We start from the raw sequence: 18589 nt of genomic DNA on the forward strand, positions 1-18589 counted from the left end.
AGGTATTGGGGAGGCCAGAGGAGCTGGAGAGGTAGTGGGGAGCTGGAGAGGTAGTGGGGAGCTGGAGAGGTAGTGGGGAGCTGGAGAGGTAGTGGGCAGGCCGGAGGAGCTGGAGAGGTAGTGGGGAGCTGGAGAGTTAGTGGGGAGGCCGGAGGAGCTGGAGAGGTAGTGGGGAGCTGGAGAGGTAGTGGGCAGGCCGGAGGAGCTGGAGAGGTAGTCGGGAGCTGGAGAGGTAGTGGGGAGCTGGAGAGTTAGTGGGGAGGCCGGAGGAGCTGGAGAGGTAGTGGGGAGCTGGAGAGGTAGTGGGGAGCTGGAGAGGTAGTGGGGAGGCCAGAGGAGGTGGAGAGGTAGTGGGGAGCTGGAGAGTTAGTGGGGATCTGGAGAGTTAGTGGGGATCTGGAGAGGTAGTGGGGATCTGGAGAGGTAGTGGGGAGCTGGAGAGGTAGTGGGGATCTGGAGAGGTAGTGGGGAGCTGGAGAGGTAGTGGGGAGCTGGAGAGGTAGTGGGGAGCTGGAGAGGTAGTGGGGAGCTGGAGAGGTAGTGGGGATCTGGAGAGGTAATGGGGAGCTGGAGAGGTAGTGGGGAGCTGGAGAGGTAGTGGGGAGCTGGAGAGTTAGTGGGGAGCTGGAGAGGTAGAGGGGAGCTGGAGAGGTATTGGGGAGCTGGAGAGGTAGTGGGGAGCTGGAGAGTTAGTGGGCAGGCCGGAGGAGCTGGAGAGGTAGTGGGGAGCTGGAGAGTTAGTGGGGAGCTGGAGAGGTAGTGGGGAGCTGGAGAGGTAGTGGGGAGCTGGAGAGGTAGAGGGGAGCTGGAGAGGTAGTGGGGAGCTGGAGAGGTAGTGGGCAGGCCGGAGGAGCTGGAGAGGTAGTGGGGAGCTGGAGAGTTAGTGGGCAGGCCGGAGGAGCTGGAGAGGTAGTGGGGAGCTGGAGAGGTAGTGGGGAGCTGGAGATGAAGTGGGGAGGCCAGAGGAGCTGGAGAGTTAGTGGAGATCTGGAGAGTTAGTGGGGATCTGGAGAGGTAGTGGGGAGCTGGAGAGGAAATAGGGAGCTGGAGAGGTAGTGGGGAGCTGGAGAGGTAGAGGGGAGCTGGAGAAGGAAGTGGGGAGCTGGAGAGGTAGTGGGGAGCTGGAGAGGTAGTGGGGAGCTGGAGAGGTAGTGGGGAGCTGGAGAGGAAGTGGGGAGCTGGAGAGGTAGTGGGGAGCTGGAGAGTTAGTGGGGAGCTGGAGATGAAGTGGGGAGCTGGAGAGGTAGAGGGGAGCTGGAGAGGTAGAGGGGAGCTGGAGAAGGAAGTGGGGAGCTGGAGAGGTAGTGGGGAGCTGGAGAGGTAGTGGGGAGCTGGAGAGGTAGTGGGGAGCTGGAGAGGAAGTGGGGAGCTGGAGAGGTAGTGGGGAGCTGGAGAGTTAGTGGGCAGGCCGGAGGAGCTGGAGAGGTAGTGGGGAGCTGGAGAGGTAGTGGGGAGGCCAGAGGAGCTGGAGAGGTAGTGGGGAGCTGGAGAGGTAGTGGGGAGCTGGAGAGGTAGTGTGGAGCTGGAGAGGTAGTGGGGAGCTGGAGAGGAAGTGGGGAGCTGGAGAGGTAGTGGGGAGCTGGAGAGGTAGTGGGCAGGCCGGAGGAGCTGGAGAGGTAGTGGGGAGCTGGAGAGTTAGTGGGGAGCTGGAGATGAAGTGGGGAGCTGGAGAGGTAGTGGGGAGCTGGAGAGGAAGTGGGGAGCTGGAGAGGTAGTGGGGAGCTGGAGAGTTAGTGGGCAGGCCGGAGGAGCTGGAGAGGTAGTGGGGAGCTGGAGAGGTAGTGGGGAGGCCAGAGGAGCTGGAGAGGTAGTGGGGAGCTGGAGAGGTAGTGGGGAGCTGGAGAGGTAGTGGGGAGCTGGAGAGGTAGTGGGGAGCTGGAGAGGAAGTGGGGAGCTGGAGAGGTAGTGTGGAGCTGGAGAGGTAGTGGGGAGCTGGAGAGGTAGTGGGGAGCTGGAGAGGTAGTTGGGAGCTGGAGAGGTAGTGTGGAGCTGGAGAGGTAGTGGGGAGCTGGAGAGGAAGTGGGGAGCTGGAGAGGTAGTGGGGAGCTGGAGAGGTAGTGGGCAGGCCGGAGGAGCTGGAGAGGTAGTGGGGAGCTGGAGAGTTAGTGGGGAGCTGGAGATGAAGTGGGGAGCTGGAGAGGTAGTGGGGAGCTGGAGAGGAAGTGGGGAGCTGGAGAGGTAGTGGGGAGCTGGAGAGGTAGTGGGCAGGCCGGAGGAGCTGGAGAGGTAGTGGGGAGCTGGAGAGTTAGTGGGGAGCTGGAGATGAAGTGGAGAGGCCAGAGGAGCTGGAGAGTTAGTGGGGATCTGGAGAGGAAGTGGGGAGCTGGAGAGGTAGTGGGGAGCTGGAGAGGTAGTGGGGAGCTGGAGAGGTAGTGGGGAGCTGGAAAGGTAGAGGGTAGCTGGAGAGGTAGTGGGGAGCTGGAGAGGTAGTGGGCAGGCCGGAGGAGCTGGAGAGGTAGTGGGGAGCTGGAGAGGTAGTGGGGAGCTGGAGAGGTAGTGGGGAGCTGGAGAGGTAGTGGGGAGCTGGAGAGGTAGTGGGCAGGCCGGAGGAGCTGGAGAGGTAGTGGGGAGCTGGAGAGGTAGTTGGCAGGCCGGAGGAGCTGGAGAGGTAGTGGGGAGCTGGAGAGATAGTGGGGAGCTGGAGAGGAAGTGGGGAGGCCAGAGGAGCTGGAGAGGTAGTGGGGAGCTGGAGAGTTAGTGGGGATCTGGAGAGGTAGTGGGGAGCTGGAGAGGTAGTGGGGAGCTGGAGAGGAAGTAGGGAGCTGGAGAGGTAGTGGGGAGCTGGAGAGGTAGTGGGGAGCTGGAAAGTTAGTGGGCAGGCCGGAGGAGCTGGAGAGGTAGTGGGCAGCTGGAGAGTTAGTGGGGAGCTGGAGAGGTAGTGGGGAGCTGGAAAGATGGTAGTGGGGAGCTGGAGAGGTAGTGGGGAGCTGGAGAGGTAGTGGGGAGCTGGAGAGGTAGTGGGGAGCTGGAGAGTTAGTGGGCAGGCCGGAGGAGCTGGAGAGGTATTGGGGAGCTGGAGAGGTAGTGGGCAGGCCGGAGGAGATGGAGAGGTAGTGGGGAGCTGGAGAGGTAGTGGGGAGCTGGAGAGGTAGTGGGGAGCTGGAGAGGTAGTGGGGAGCTGGAGAGGTAGTGGGGATCTAGAGAGGTAGAGGGGAGCTGGAGAGGTAGTGGGGATCTGGAGAGGTAGTGGGGATCTGGAGAGGTAGTGGGGAGCTGGAGAGGTAGTGGGGAGCTGGAGAGGTAGTGGGGAGCTGGAGAGGTAGTGGGGAGCTGGAGAGGTAGTGGGGAGCTGGAGAGGTTGTGGGGAGCTGGATAGGTAGTGGGGATCTGGAGAGGTAGTGGGGAGCTGGAGAGGTAGTGGGCAGGCCGGAGGAGCTGGAGAGAATAGTGGGGAGCTGGAGAGGTAGAGGGGAGCTGGAGAGGTAGTGGGGAGCTGGAGAGGTAGTGGGGAGCTGGAGAGGTAGTGGGCAGGCCGGAGGAGCTGGAGAGAATAGTGGGGAGCTGGAGAGGTAGAGGGGAGCTGGAGAGGTAGTGGGGAGCTGGAGAGGTAGTGGGGAGCTGGAGAGGAAGTAGGGAGCTGGAGAGGTAGTGGGGAGCTGGAGAGGTAGTGGGGAGCTGGAGAGGTAGTGGGGAGCTGGAGAGGTAGTGGGGAGGCCGGAGGAGCTGGAGAGGTAGTGGGGATCTGGAGAGGTAGTGGGGAGCTGGAGAGGTAGTGGGGAGCTGGAGAGGTAGTGGGCAGGCCGGAGGAGCTGGAGAGGTAGTGGGGAGCTGGAGAGGTAGTGGGGAGCTGGAGAGGTAGTGGGGAGCTGGAGAGGTAGTGGGGAGCTGGAAAGATGGTAGTGGGGAGCTGGAGAGGTAGTGGGGAGCTGGAGAGGTAGTGGGGAGCTGGAGAGGTAGTGGGGAGCTGGAGAGTTAGTGGGCAGGCCGGAGGAGCTGGAGAGGTATTGGGGAGCTGGAGAGGTAGTGGGCAGGCCGGAGGAGATGGAGAGGTAGTGGGGAGCTGGAGAGGTAGTGGGGAGCTGGAGAGGTAGTGGGGAGCTGGAGAGGTAGTGGGGAGCTGGAGAGGTAGTGGGGATCTAGAGAGGTAGAGGGGAGCTGGAGAGGTAGTGGGGATCTGGAGAGGTAGTGGGGATCTGGAGAGGTAGTGGGGAGCTGGAGAGGTAGTGGGGAGCTGGAGAGGTAGTGGGGAGCTGGAGAGGTAGTGGGGAGCTGGAGAGGTAGTGGGGAGCTGGAGAGGTAGTGGGGAGCTGGAGAGGTTGTGGGGAGCTGGATAGGTAGTGGGGATCTGGAGAGGTAGTGGGGAGCTGGAGAGGTAGTGGGCAGGCCGGAGGAGCTGGAGAGAATAGTGGGGAGCTGGAGAGGTAGAGGGGAGCTGGAGAGGTAGTGGGGAGCTGGAGAGGTAGTGGGCAGGCCGGAGGAGCTGGAGAGAATAGTGGGGAGCTGGAGAGGTAGAGGGGAGCTGGAGAGGTAGTGGGGAGTTGGAGAGGTAGAGGGTAGCTGGAGAGGTAGTGGGGAGCTGGAGAGGTAGTGGGGAGCTGGAGAGGAAGTAGGGAGCTGGAGAGGTAGTGGGGAGCTGGAGAGGTAGTGGGGAGCTGGAGAGGTAGTGGGGAGCTGGAGAGGTAGTGGGGAGGCCGGAGGAGCTGGAGAGGTAGTGGGGATCTGGAGAGGTAGTGGGGAGCTGGAGAGGTAGTGGGGAGCTGGAGAGGTAGTGGGCAGGCCGGAGGAGCTGGAGAGGTAGTGGGGAGCTGGAGAGGTAGTGGGGAGCTGGAGAGGTAGTGGGGAGCTGGAGAGGTAGTGGGGAGCTGGAGAGGTAGTGGGGAGCTGGAGAGGTAGTGGGGAGCTGGAGAGGTAGTGGGCAGGCCGGAGGAGCTGGAGAGGTAGTGGGGATCTGGAGAGGTAGTGGGGAGCTGGAGAGGTAGTGGGCAGGCCGGAGGAGCTGGAGAGAATAGTGGGGAGCTGGAGAGGTAGAGGGGAGCTGGAGAGGTAGTGGGGAGCTGGAGAGGTAGGGGGCAGGCCGGAGGAGCTGGAGAGAATAGTGGGGAGCTGGAGAGGTAGAGGGGAGCTGGAGAGGTAGTGGGGAGCTGGAGAGGTAGTGGGGAGCTGGAGAGGTAGTGGGCAGGCCGGAGGAGCTGGAGAGGTAGTGGGGAGCTGGAGAGGTAGTGGGGAGCTGGAGAGGTAGTGGGGAGCTGGAGAGGTAGTGGGCAGGCCGGAGGAGCTGGAGAGGTAGTGGGGAGCTGGAGGGGTAGTGGGGAGCTGGAGAGTTAGTGGGCAGGCCGGAGGAGCTGGAGAGGTAGTGGGGAGCTGGAGAGGTAGTGGGGAGATGGAGAGGTAGTGGGGAGGCCAGAGGAGCTGGAGAGGTAGTGGGGAGCTGGAGAGGTAGTGGGGAGCTGGAGAGGTAGTGGGGATCTTGAGAGGGATTGGGGAGGCCAGAGGAGCTGGAGAGGTAGTGGGGAGCTGGAGAGGTAGTGGGGAGCTGGAGAGGTAGTGGGGAGCTGGAGAGGTAGTGGGGATCTGGTGATGTAGTGGGGATCTGGAGAGCTAGTGGGGAGCTGGAGAGGTAGTGGGGAGCTGGAGAGGTAGTGGGGAGCTGGAGAGTTAGTGGGGAGCTGGAGAGTTAGTGGGCAGGCCGGAGGAGCTGGAGAGGTAGTGGGGAGCTGGAGAGGTAGTGGGGAGCTGGAGAGGTAGTGGGGAGCTGGAGAGGTAGTGGGCAGGCCGGAGGAGCTGGAGAGGTAGTGGGGATCTGGAGAGGTAGTGGGGAGCTGGAGAGGTAGTGGGGAGCTGGATAGGTAGTGGGGAGGCCTTAGGAGGTGGAGAGGTAGTGGGGAGCTGGAGAGTTAGTGGGGATCTGGAGAGTTAGTGGGGATCTGGAGAGGTAGTGGGGATCTGGAGAGGTAGTGGGGATCTGGAGAGGTAGTGGGGAGCTGGAGAGGTAGTGGGGAGCTGGAGAGGTAGTGGGGAGCTGGAGAGGTAGTGGGGAGCTGGAGATGTAGTGGGGAGCTGGAGAGGTAGTGGGGTTCTGGAGAGGTAGTGGGGATCTGGAGAGGTAGTGGGGAGCTGGAGAGGTAGTGGGGAGCTGGAGAGGTAGTGGGGAGCTGGAGAGGTAGTGGGGAGCTGGAGAGGTAGTGGGGTTCTGGAGAGGAAGTGGGGAGCTGGAGAGGTAGTTGGGGAGCTGGAGAGTTAGTGGGCAGGCCGGAGGAGCTGGAGAGTTAGTGGGGAGCTGGAGAGGTAGTGGGGAGCTGGAGAGGAAGTGGGGAGCTGGAGAGGTAGTGGGGAGCTGGAGAGTTAGTGGGCAGGCCGGAGGAGCTGGAGAGTTAGTGGGGAGCTGGAGAGGTAGTGGGGAGCTGGAGAGGTAGTGGGGAGCTGGAGAGGTAGTGGGCAGGCCGGAGGAGCTGGAGAGTTAGTGGGGAGCTGGAGAGGTAGTGGGGAGCTGGAGAGGTAGTGGGGAGCTGGAGAGGTAGTGGGGATCTGGAGAGGTAGTGGGGAGCTGGAGAGGAAGTGGGGAGCTGGAGAGGTAGTGGGGAGCTGGAGAGGTAGTGGGGAGCTGGAGAGGTAGTGGGGAGCTGGAGAGTTAGTGGGGAGCTGGAGAGTTAGTGGGGAGCTGGAGAGGTAGTGGGGAGGCCGGAGGAGCTGGAGAGGTAGTGGGGAGCTGGAGAGTTAGTGGGCAGGCCGGAGGAGCTGGAGAGGTAGTGGGGAGCTGGAGAGGTAGTGGGCAGGCCGGAGGATCTGGAGAGGTAGTGGGGAGCTGGAGAGGTAGTGGGGAGCTGGAGAGGTAGTGGGGAGCTGGAGAGGTAGTGGGGAGCTGGAGAGGTAGTGGGGAGCTGGAGAGATAGTGGGCAGGCCAGAGGAGCTAAAATGGGCGGCAGGTAGACTAGCTGTTAGGAGTGCTGGGCAATTAACTGAAAGGTCACTGGTTCGAATCCCCGAGTCGACTAATATGTTGATGTGCCCTTGAGCAAGGCACTTAACCCTAATTGCTTCAAAAGTCGCTCTGGATAAGAGTGTCTTCTAAATGACAATGACAGGAGCAGTAGTGTGGGGCTAGACAGGGAACATACAGTGAGGGTTAGGGTTAGATACATAACATACATACCCTCACTGGATTCATTCTCCAAGACAAATTAAATCTCATTAGAAATCAACATCCCTGACAACATCCCTAACTCACACTATCTCTCTCTCTCTCTCTCTCTCTCTCTCTCGTGTGTTTGTACAGGCTGGGTATGGAGCATGATGGTCAGGGGAATCGTTGTGGAGACGAGACAGCCATGGGGAGTGTGATGGCTCCACTGGTTCAAGCTGCCTTCCATCGATACCACTGGTCCATGTGTAGCGGACAGGAGCTCAAGAGATATATACAGTATGTTTCCCTCTATCACCCTACTATTACTAGTATTGTTACTTTACTATTACGTTACAATGACCTTACCATTACTAATATTAATACTATTACTATTAATTTTACTATTACTAGTATTATTACTTTACTGTTACTAAAACTAAGACTATTACTATTAATTTGCTGTTACTAAATCTAAGACTTTTACTATTATTTTACTAGTATTATTACTTTAGTTTTACCTAACCCTAACCCTAACCCTTTACTATTACTATATTATTACTATTGATATTACTATTACTAATACAAATAATATAACTACTATGACATGATTTGGAAAGGCACACACATGTCTATATAAGGTCCCACAGTTGACAGTGCATGTCAGAGCAAAAACCTGTCACGAACGTCGAACGGAGTAGACCAAGGCGCAGCGTGATGAGCGAACATACTTTATTTAAAGAGAGAAAACACTCGAACAAAACAACAAACGATACGTGCAGTCCTACGGTTAAACACAACCAACATGGAACAAACCAAACGGAACAAGATCCCACAACTACTGTGGGTAAACTGGCAGTTTAAATGTGGTTCCCAATCAGAGACAACCAGCCACAGCTGACACTCGTTGCCTCTGATTGAGAAACACACTGGCCAACATAGAAATAGCACACATAGAACAACAACACAGAAACCAAACACATAGAATCTACACACCCTGGCTCAACATATAGAGTCCCCAGAGCCAGGGTGTAACAAAACCGAGCCATGAGGTCGAAGGACTTGTCTGTAGAGCTCTGAAACAGGATTGTGTCGAGGCACAGATCTGGGGAAGGGTAACAAAAAATTACTGCAGCATTGAAGGTCCCCAAGAACACAGTGACCTCCATCATTCTGAAATGGAAGAAGTTTGGATCCACCAAGACTCTTCCTAGAGCTGGCCACCCGGCCAAACTGAGCAATCGGGGGAGAAGGGACGTGGTCAGGGAGGTGACCAAGAACCCGATGGTCACTCTGACAGAGCTCCAGAGTTCCTCTGTGGAGATGGGAGAACCTTCCAGAAGGACAACCATCTCAGCAGCACAACCATCTCTGCAGACAGAAGCCACTCCTCAGTAAAAGGCACATGACAGCCCGCTTGGGCAGATTCTCTGGTCTGATGAAACTAAGATTGAACTCTTTGGCCTGAATGCCAAGTGTCACGTCTGGAGGAAACCTGGCACCATCCCTATGGTGAAGCATGGTGGTGGCAGCATAATGCTGTGGGGATGTTTTCAACAGCAGGGACTGGGAGACTAGTCAGAATCTAGGGTAAGATGAACGGAGCAAAGTACAGAGAGATCCTTGAAGAAAACCAGCTCCTGAGCACTCAGGACCTCAGACTGGGGCGAAGGTTCAACTTCCAACAGGACAACGACCCTAAGCACACAGCCAAGACAACGCAGGAGTGGCTTCGGGACAAGTCTCTGAATGTCCTTGAGTGGCCAAGCCAGAGCCCGGACTTGAACCCGATCTAACATCTCTGGAGAGACCTGAAAATAGCTGTGCAGCAATGCTCCCTATCCAACCTGACAGAGCTTGAGAGGATCTGCAGAGAAGAATGGGAGAAACTCCCCAAATACAGGTGTGCCAAGCTTGTAGCGTCATACTCAAGAAGACTCGAGGCTGTAATCGCTGCCAAAGGTGCTTCAACAAAGTACTGAGTAAAGGATCTGAATACTTATGTAAATGTAATTTTAATGTTTTTTGTTTTTAATAGATTTGCTTTGTCATTATGGGGTATTGTGTGTAGATTGATGAGGGGGAAAAACGATTTTATCCATTTTAGAATAAGGCTGGAACATAACAAAATGTGGAAAAGGTAATTGGGTCTGAATACTTTTCGAAGGCACTGTGTAATTAGAATATATGGGGTGATTAGAAATGAAGACACAATGTCAAGGCAGCAGGTCCTGCTCTCCCTCCTCCCCAAGCACCACAGCTCCCACTGGGGAACAGAAGACCCAATGTCAAGGCAGCAGGTCCTGCTCTCCCTCTTCCCCAAGCACCACAGCTCCCACTGGGGAACAGAAGACCCAATGTCAAGGCAGCAGGTCCTGCTCTCCCTCCTCCCCAAGCACCACAGCTCCCACTGGGGAACAGAAGACCCAATGTCAAGGCAGCAGGTCCTGCTCTCCCTCTTCCCCAAGCACCACAGCTCCCACTGGGGAACAGAAGACCCAATGTCAAGGCAGCAGGTCCTGCTCTCCCTCCTCCCCAAGCACCACAGCTCCCACTGGGGAACAGAAGACACAATGTCAAGGCAGCAGGTCCTGCTCTCCCTCCTCCCCAAGCACCACAGCTCCCACTGGGGAACAGAAGACCCAATGTCAAGGCAGCAGGTCCTGCTCTCCCTCTTCCCCAAGCACCACAGCTCCCACTGGGGAACAGAAGACCCAATGTCAAGGCAGCAGGTCCTGCTCTCCATCCTCCCCAAGCACCACAGCTCCCACTGGGGAACAGAAGACACAATGTTAAGTCGGCAGGTCCTGCTCTCCATCCTCCCCAAGCACCACAGCTCCCACTGGGGAACAGAAGACCCAATGTCAAGGCAGCAGGTCCTGCTCTCCATCCTCCCCAAGCACCACAGCTCCCACTGGGGAACAGAAGACCCAATGTCAAGGCAGCAGGTCCTGCTCTCCCTCCTCCCCAAGCACCACAGCTCCCACTGGGGAACAGAAGACCCAATGTCAAGGCAGCAGGTCCTGCTCTCCATCCTCCCCAAGCACCACAGCTCCCACTGGGGAACAGAAGACCTAATGTTAAGTCGGCAGGTGCACACAAAACAAGGCCCATGAAAACTGTGTGCAGTGCAAACGATTTGTTTGTGGGGTTTGCTCACACAAAGCCCAGAAGCTGTGTGCAGACTGTGGACCCCAAACATAAAGAGAAGATGAGATTGATTCATGTTTAAAGGCACGGGTGTAAAGGCACAGTGTCTGATACAATCAATATATTTCCACAAATATTTCAATTCATGCAATATGCAATTCATCCTTTAAAATTGTTCATGTGCTGGTACTTTTGTTTAGGAATACAGCAAGTCATTTCACCTGTGACCTGGCTGCTTATATTATTATTATATTTAGTTTCTACTTTGTCAAAAGAAGCAGTAACTGGACTTTATTAATTACTATAACTCTGTTACTAATCAAATCTACAAATAAAGTTGATCAAATGGATGACACTGTAAGGTTTTTATTGTTAAGGGAAACTGAAATAGGATATAGGCCGATGTTTTTTCTAGGATTTTGTAGAATTACACAAAACATATCCTTGACTCTATCTAAACAAATTACTATTGTCATTTTTTTACTGGATATATTTAGATTAAAATGTCTTCATGTAATTAATCCTTTATAATAGTTGATGCACTATTTATCAAGTGTTGGTGCTTATGTTTGCGGCACCTTGTGGGTTAGGGTTAGATATGCATCTGATGCTAAAGGGTGTCGTCCGGCAACATTCTCTAGAGGGTACTGATAGGCTGAAAGGCCAGGTGGTTCTAGTGTTAAACATCTCCATTTGTAGTGAACTTTAAAATAATTCACTGTGGGTACTGAACTTGATCATAATAAACTTATTTTAGAGCGCAAAACGGCCATCTCCCAAAATCTTTGGGGCCTCTCTGGCGATTGTAATTTACTTAGGCTTTCTGGGGCAGACCACAGATTTTTGCACCGCCAGGTTGCTACGCAGTAGCCAGCCAGTAGAATTCATGAGTTCACACTCCAGACCGGACACTGGGGGCCTGGTTATGTCTCCATGACACGCCATCTTAACCAACTTCATTTGGCTTCAATGCGCAATTGAGTCTTTACATAGGAATGAATGATGTTACCTGATCAATGGCTTTGTCCATTCGTATATCCAGTTATTGGTAAACCCTAGCAGTACTACTTATTTCTCTGAGAAGGAGGCTGATATAAAGCATTTTGCTAAAAGAAACATGATCATTTGTCTCTCTGAAATGAAACCATCAAGTGATAGATTTCAAACAAATACATATGTCGTTGAACAACCCCATGCCATGATTAGATAGTGAAAAAAGACACCAATCTCTTTCAGAATTTCTGTACTGTGAAAGGAGGCCCCCTCCTCTGGCCTGTTGCTGTGTTCTACAACATGCCTGTACTGTGAAAGGAGGCCCCCTCCTCTGGCCTGTTGCTGTGTTCTACAACATGCCTGTACTGTGAAAGGAGGCCCCCTCCTCTGGCCTGTTGCTGTGTTCTACAACATGCCTGTACTGTGAAAGGAGGCCCCCTCCTCTGGCCTGTTGCTGTGTTCTACAACATGCCTGTACTGTGAAAGGAGGCCCCCTCCTCTGGCCTGTTGCTGTATTCTACAACATGCCTGTACTGTGAAAGGAGGCCCCCTCCTCTGGCCTGTTGCTGTGTTCTACAACATGCCTGTACTGTGAAAGGAGGCCCCCTCCTCTGGCCTGTTGCTGTGTTCTACAACATGCCTGTACTGTGAAAGGAGGCCCCCTCCTCTGGCCTGTTGCTGTGTTCTACAACATGCCTGTACTGTGAAAGGAGGCCCCCTCCTCTGGCCTGTTGCTGTGTTCTACAACATGCCTGTACTGTGAAAGGAGGCCCCCTCCTCTGGCCTGTTGCTGTGTTCTACAACATGCTTGACGTGGCTGATATCAACTCACACATGTTGTTCAAGCAGTGAATCAACAACAACATGTCCAGGAGAGACTTCATACGGGCTCCAGGAGAGACTTCATACGGGCTCCAGGAGAGACTTCATACGGGCTACAGGAGAGACTTCATACGGGCTACAGGAGAGACTTCATACGGGCTACAGGAGAGACTTCATACGGGCTCCAGGAGAGACTTCATATGGGCTACAGGAGAGACTTCATACGGGCTACAGGAGAGACTTCATACGGGCTCCAGGAGAGACTTCATACGGGCTACAGGAGAGACTTCATACGGGCTCCAGGAGAGACTTCATACGGGCTACAGGAGAGACTTCATACGGGCTACAGGAGAGACTTCATATGGGCTACAGGAGAGACTTCATACGGGCTACATGAGAGACTTCATACGGGCTACAGGAGAGACTTCATACGGGCTCCAGGAGAGACTTCATACGGGCTACAGGAGAGACTTCATACGGGCTCCAGGAGAGACTTCATATGGGCTACAGGAGAGACTTCATACGGGCTACAGGAGAGACTTCATACGGGCTCCAGGAGAGACTTCATACGGGCTACAGGAGAGACTTCATACGGGCTCCAGGAGAGACTTCATACGGGCTACAGGAGAGACTTCATACGGGCTCCAGGAGAGACTTCATACGGGCTACAGGAGAGACTTCATACGGGCTACAGGAGAGACTTCATATGGGCTACAGGAGAGACTTCATACGGGCTACAGGAGAGACTTCATACGGGCTACAGGAGAGACTTCATACGGGCTCCAGGTGAGACTTCAGACGGGCTACATGAGACTTCATACGGGCTCCAGGAGAGACTTCATACGGGCTCCAGGAGAGACTTCATACGGGCTCCAGGAGAGACTTCATACGTGCTACAGGAGAGACTTCATACGGGCTCCAGGAGAGACTTCATACGGGCTACAGGAGATACTTCATACGGAATCCAGGAGAGACTTCATACGGGCTACAGGAGATACTTCATACGGGCTCCAGGAGAGACTTCATACGGGCTCCAGGAGAGACTTCATACGTGCTACAGGAGAGACTTCATACGGGCTCCAGGAGAGACTTCATACGGGCTACAGGAGAGACTTCATACGGGCTACAGGAGAGACTTCATACGGGCTACAGGAGAGACTTCATACGGGCTACAGGAGAGACTTCATACGGGCTACAGGAGAGACTTCATACGGAATCCAGGAGAGACTTCATACGGGCTACAGGAGAGACTTCATACGGGCTCCAGGAGAGACTTCATACGGGCTCCAGGAGAGACTTCATACATGCTACATGAGAGACTTCATACGGGCTACAGGAGAGACTTCATACGGGCTACAGGAGAGACTTCATACGGGCTACAGGAGAGACTTCATACGGGCTCCAGGAGAGACTTCATACGGGCTCCAGGAGAGACTTCATACGGGCTACAGGAGAGACTTCATACGGGCTACAGGAGAGACTTCATACGGGCTACAGGAGAGACTTCATACGGGCTACAGGAGAGACTTCATACGGGCTCCAGGAGAGACTTCATACGGGCTCCAGGAGAGACTTCATACGGGCTACAGGAGAGACTTCATACGGGCTACAGGAGAGACTTCATACGGGCTACAGGAGAGACTTCATATGGGCTCCAGGAGAGACTTCATACGGGCTACAGGAGAGACTTCATACGGGCTCCAGGAGAGACTTCATACGGGCTACATGAGGGACTTCATACGGGCTACATGAGAGACTTCATACGGGCTACAGGAGAGACTTCATACGGGCTCCAGGAGAGACTTCATACGGGCTACAGGAGAGACTTCATACGGGCTACAGGAGAGACTTCATACGGGCTCCAGGAGAGACTTCATACGGGCTACAGGAGAGACTTCATACGGGCTACAGGAGAGACTTCATACGGGCTCCAGGAGAGACTTCATACGGGCAACAGGAGAGACTTCATACGGGCTACAGGAGAGACTTCATACGGGCTACAGGAGAGACTTCATACGGGCTCCAGGAGAGACTTCATACGGGCTACAGGAGAGACTTCATACGGGCTACAGGAGAGACTTCATACGGGCTCCAGGAGAGACTTCATACGGGCTACAGGAGAGACTTCATACGGGCTCCAGGAGAGACTTCATACGGGCTCCAGGAGAGACTTCATACGGGCTCCAGGAGAGACTTCATACGGGCTACAGGAGAGACTTCATACGGGCTACAGGAGAGACTTCATACGGGCTCCAGGAGAGACTTCATACGGGCTACAGGAGAGACTTCATACGGGCTCCAGGAGGGCCTTCATCATGAGTCTGGCATAGGGGCTATTATGAGCACTTGGTGCTTTATAATGATGTTCAGGCTACTGTTTTGCTGACTGCATCCATCTTTGCTACCGTGTTCCAACACACATGGTTTCTGTTCCATAGTTGTAACAAAGGAACTCCACTAATATCATTTATTGAACGGTTGACATTTTTTTATTTGTTTTACATTAAAATAATGTGTATTCTAATGTTACCTAGCACCTGCATGAATGTGTTCATGAATGTTTTTAGAATGTTGCAGTCAGAATGACTGCTCCTAATCTTGTCCCTCGAGGCCCAGCAGTTCTTGTGTGAAACAATAAAAGCTAATTTACCAACATTTCTGAAAATTAAATGAAACTCTTCAATATCTTCTTGTGTCTCGTAGTTCGTACGACTGTCTCCTGGACGACCCGTTCAAACACGACTGGCCCCAGCTGCCGGAGCTGCCAGGAATCAACTACTCCATGGACGAACAGTGTCGCTTCGACTTCGGAGTCGGATACAAAATCTGCACATCCGTAAGTTTGGTCGCAAACATAGAGAGAGAGAGAAATTGAATTTAATTGAGAGAGAGAGAGAGAGAGAGAGAGAGAGAGAGAGAGAGAGAGAGAGAGAGAGAGAGAGAGAGAGAGAGAGAGAGAGAGAGAGAGAGAGAGAGAGAGAGAGAGAGAGAGAGAGAGAGAGAGAGAGAGAGAGAGAGAGAGAGAGAGAGAGAGAGAGAGAGAGAGAGAGAGAGAGAGAGAGAGAGAGAGAGAGAGAGAGGACTCCCTTCCGATCATATATCCCTTTGAAGAGCAGAGAAATGCTGCTAAATGTGTTGGAAGGAAATACACATGAGTTGCTCCCTCCTTTACTGCTATAACAGCCTCCACTCTTCTGGGAAGACTTTCCATTAGATTGACCCAGAAGAGAGCATTAGTGAGGTCGGGCACTGATGTTGGGCGAATAGGTCTGGCTCGCAGTTTGGCTTCCAATTCATCCCAAAGGTGTTCGATGGAGTTGAGGTCATGGCTCTGTGCAGGCCAGTCAAGGTTTTCCACACCGATCTTGACAAACCATTTCTGTATGGACCTCGCTTTGTGCACGGGTGCATTCTCATGCAGAAACAGGAAAGGGCTCTCCCCAAACTGTTGACACAAAGTTGGAAGCGCAGAATCGTCTAGAATGTCATTGTATGCTGTAACGTTAAGATTTCCCTTCACTGGAACTAAGGGGCCTAGCCAGACCCATGAAAAACAGCCCCAGACCATTATTCCTTCACCATGCTGTACATTTTAGTCATTTAGCAGACGCTCTTATCCAGAGAGACTTACAGTTAGTGAGTGCATGCATTTTCATACTGGCCCCCCGTGGGAAACGAACCCACAACCCTGGCGTTGCAAGTGCCATGCTCTACCAACTGAGCTACAGGGGACTACCAGTTGGCACAATGCATTGGGGCAGGTAGCGTTATCCTGGCATCCGTTAAACCCAGATTCATCCGTTGGACTGCCAGATGGTGAAGCGTGATTCATCACTCCAGAGATTGCGTTTCCACTGCTCCAGAGTCCAATGGCGGCGAGCTTTACACCACTCCAGCTGATGCTTGGCATTGCGCATGGTGATCTCAGGCTTGTGTGCCGCTGCTCGGCCATGGAAACCCATTTCATGAAGCTCCTGACGAACAGTTATTGTGCTGACGTTGCTTCCAGAGGCAGTTTGGAACTCGGTAGTGAGGGTTGCAACCGAGGACAGTCGATTATTACACACTACGCGCTTCATCACTTGGCAGTCCCGTTCTGTGAGCTTGTGTGGCCTACCACTTCTCAGCTGAGCCGTTGTTGCTTCTAGACATTTCCACTTCACAATAACAGCACTTACAGTTGACCGGGGCAGCTCTAGCAGAGCAGAAATTCAATGAACTGACTTGTTGGAAAGGTGGCATCCTATGACGGTGCCACGTTGAAAATTACTGAGCTCTTTAGTAAGGCCATTCTACTGCCAGTGTTTGTCTATGGAGATTGCATGGCTGTGTGCTCGATTTTATACACATGTCAGCAACGAGTGTGGCTGAAATAGCCAAATCCACTAATTTGAAGGGTTGTCCACATACTGCTGTATATACAGTGTATATTGTGTCTGTTTATCAGGGAAATGGTACCAGTAAGGAGATTAGAGGAGATAAACTATCCAGCGTCAATGCTAATAAGATAGATCTGAAGACATTGTGGCAATTAATATACAGTGAGGGGAAAAAAGTATTTGATCCCCTGCTGATTTTGTACGTTTGCCAACTGACAAAGAAATGATCAGTCTATGATTTTAATGGTAGGTTTATTTGAACAGTGAGAGACAGAATAAATAAATAAAATTACAGAAAAACACATGTCAAAAATGTTATAAATTGATTTGCATTTTAATGAGGGAAATATGTATTTGACCCCCTTTCAATCAGAAAGATTTCTGTCTCCCAGGTGTCTTTTATACAGGTAACGATCTGAGATTAGGAGCACACTCTTAAAGGGAGTGCTCCTAATCTCAGTTTGTTACCTGTATAAAAGACACCTGTCCACAGAAGCAATCAATCAATCAGATTCCAAACTCTCCACCATGGCCAAGACCAAAGAGCTCTCCAAGGATGGCAGGGACAAGATTGTAGACCTACACAAGGCTGGAATGGGCTACAAGACCATCGCCAAGCAGCTTGGTGAGAAGGTGACAACAGTTGGTGCGATTATTCGCAAATGGAAGAAACAGAAAAGAACTGTCAATCTCCCTCGGCCTGGGGCTCCATGCAAGATCTCACCTCGTGGAGTTGCAATGATCATGAGAACGGTGAGGAATCAGCCCAGAACTACACGGGAGGATCTTGTCAATGATCTCAAGGCAGCTGGGACCATAGTCACCAAGAAAACAATAGGTAACACACTACGCCGTGAAGGACTGAAATCCTGCAGCGCCCGCAAGGTCCCCCTGCTTAAGAAAGCACATATACAGGGCCGTCTGAAGTTTGCCAATGAACATCTGAATGATTCAGAGGAGAACTGGGTGAAAGTGTTGTGGTCAGATGAGACCAAAATGGAGCTCTTTGGCATCAACTCAACTCGCCGTGTTTGGAGGAGGAGGAATGCTGCCTATGACCCCAAGAACACCATCCCCACCATCAAACATGGAGGTGGAAACATTATGCTTTGGGGGTGTTTTTCTGCTAAGGGGACAGGACAACTTCACCGCATCAAAGGGACGATGGACGGGGCCATGTACCGTCAAACCTTGGGTGAGAACCTCCTTCCCTCAGCCAGGGCATTGAAAATGGGTTGTGGATGGGTATTCCAGCATGACAATGACCCAAAAAACACGACCAAGGCAACAAAGGAGTGGCTCAAGAAGCAGCACATTAAGGTCCTGGAGTGGCCTAGCCAGTCTCCAGACCTTAATCCCATAGAAAATATGTGGAGTGAGCTGAAGGTTCGAGTTGCCAAACGTCAGCCTCGAAACCTTAATGACTTGGAGAAGATCTGCAAAGAGGAGTGGAACAAAATCCCTCCTGAGATGTGTGCAAACCTGGTGGCCAACTACAAGAAACGTCTGACCTCTGTGATTGCCAACAAGGGTTTTGCCACCAAGTACTAAGTCATGTTTTGCAGAGGGGTCAAATACTTATTTCCCTCATTAAAATGCAAATCAATTTATAACATTTTTGACATGTGTTTTTCTGTTTTTCTTGTTGTTATTCTGTCTCTCACTGTTCAAATAAACCTACCAATAAAATTATAGACTAATCATGTCTTTGTCAGTGGGCAAACATACAAAATCAGCAGGGGATCAAATACTTTTTTTGCTCACTGTATGCCATTTAGCAGACACTTTTATCCAAAGCGACTTAGTCATGCGTACATACATTTTATTACTATTGGTGAGGTTGGTGCATTGTTGTCCTGGGTGGTCCCTGCGTGGTCCATGGGTGGTCCCTGGAAATAAAAATCCAGACTGACAGAGCTCTCTGCTCTGTGCCACTCTGAACTTGGACTCATTCTTTGCTGTTTTGTTGATGTTTTTCATTCCTGAGACCTGATGAACAGTGTTTGTTTGTTTCTTATCGAGCTCCATAGTGTCTGGCGACCACACTCCAGAGGAATCAGATCTCAATCATTATTTACTGAGTTCAACTGTTCATTTATTATTTTCTACAGAATTAGCCAGCTGAAGACTAGAGGAGACTAGAGAAGGCAAAAAGAGAGAGACCAGGATGTGAAATACTGATTATAAA

General features: G+C 52.7%; 1 protein-coding gene across 1 annotated transcript in view; it reads left to right on the plus strand.

Moving 5' to 3' along the window:
* Nucleotides 1-18589, plus strand: part of LOC311117303 (A disintegrin and metalloproteinase with thrombospondin motifs 3-like) — a gene marked incomplete at both ends in the record, with an annotated part of 289214 nt that overhangs the window by 118963 nt on the left and 151662 nt on the right. Inside the window, 2 exons of the mRNA XM_084192269.1 lie at nt 7214-7357; nt 14726-14858. Coding sequence (XP_084048395.1) covers nt 7214-7357; nt 14726-14858 — 277 coding nt within the window. The remainder of the gene's footprint in view (nt 1-7213; nt 7358-14725; nt 14859-18589) is intronic.

This window comes from Coregonus lavaretus (genome assembly GCF_964263955.1).
Source record: "Coregonus lavaretus genome assembly, contig: HAP1_SCAFFOLD_473, whole genome shotgun sequence".
Taxonomy (NCBI): Eukaryota; Metazoa; Chordata; class Actinopteri; order Salmoniformes; family Salmonidae; genus Coregonus; species Coregonus lavaretus.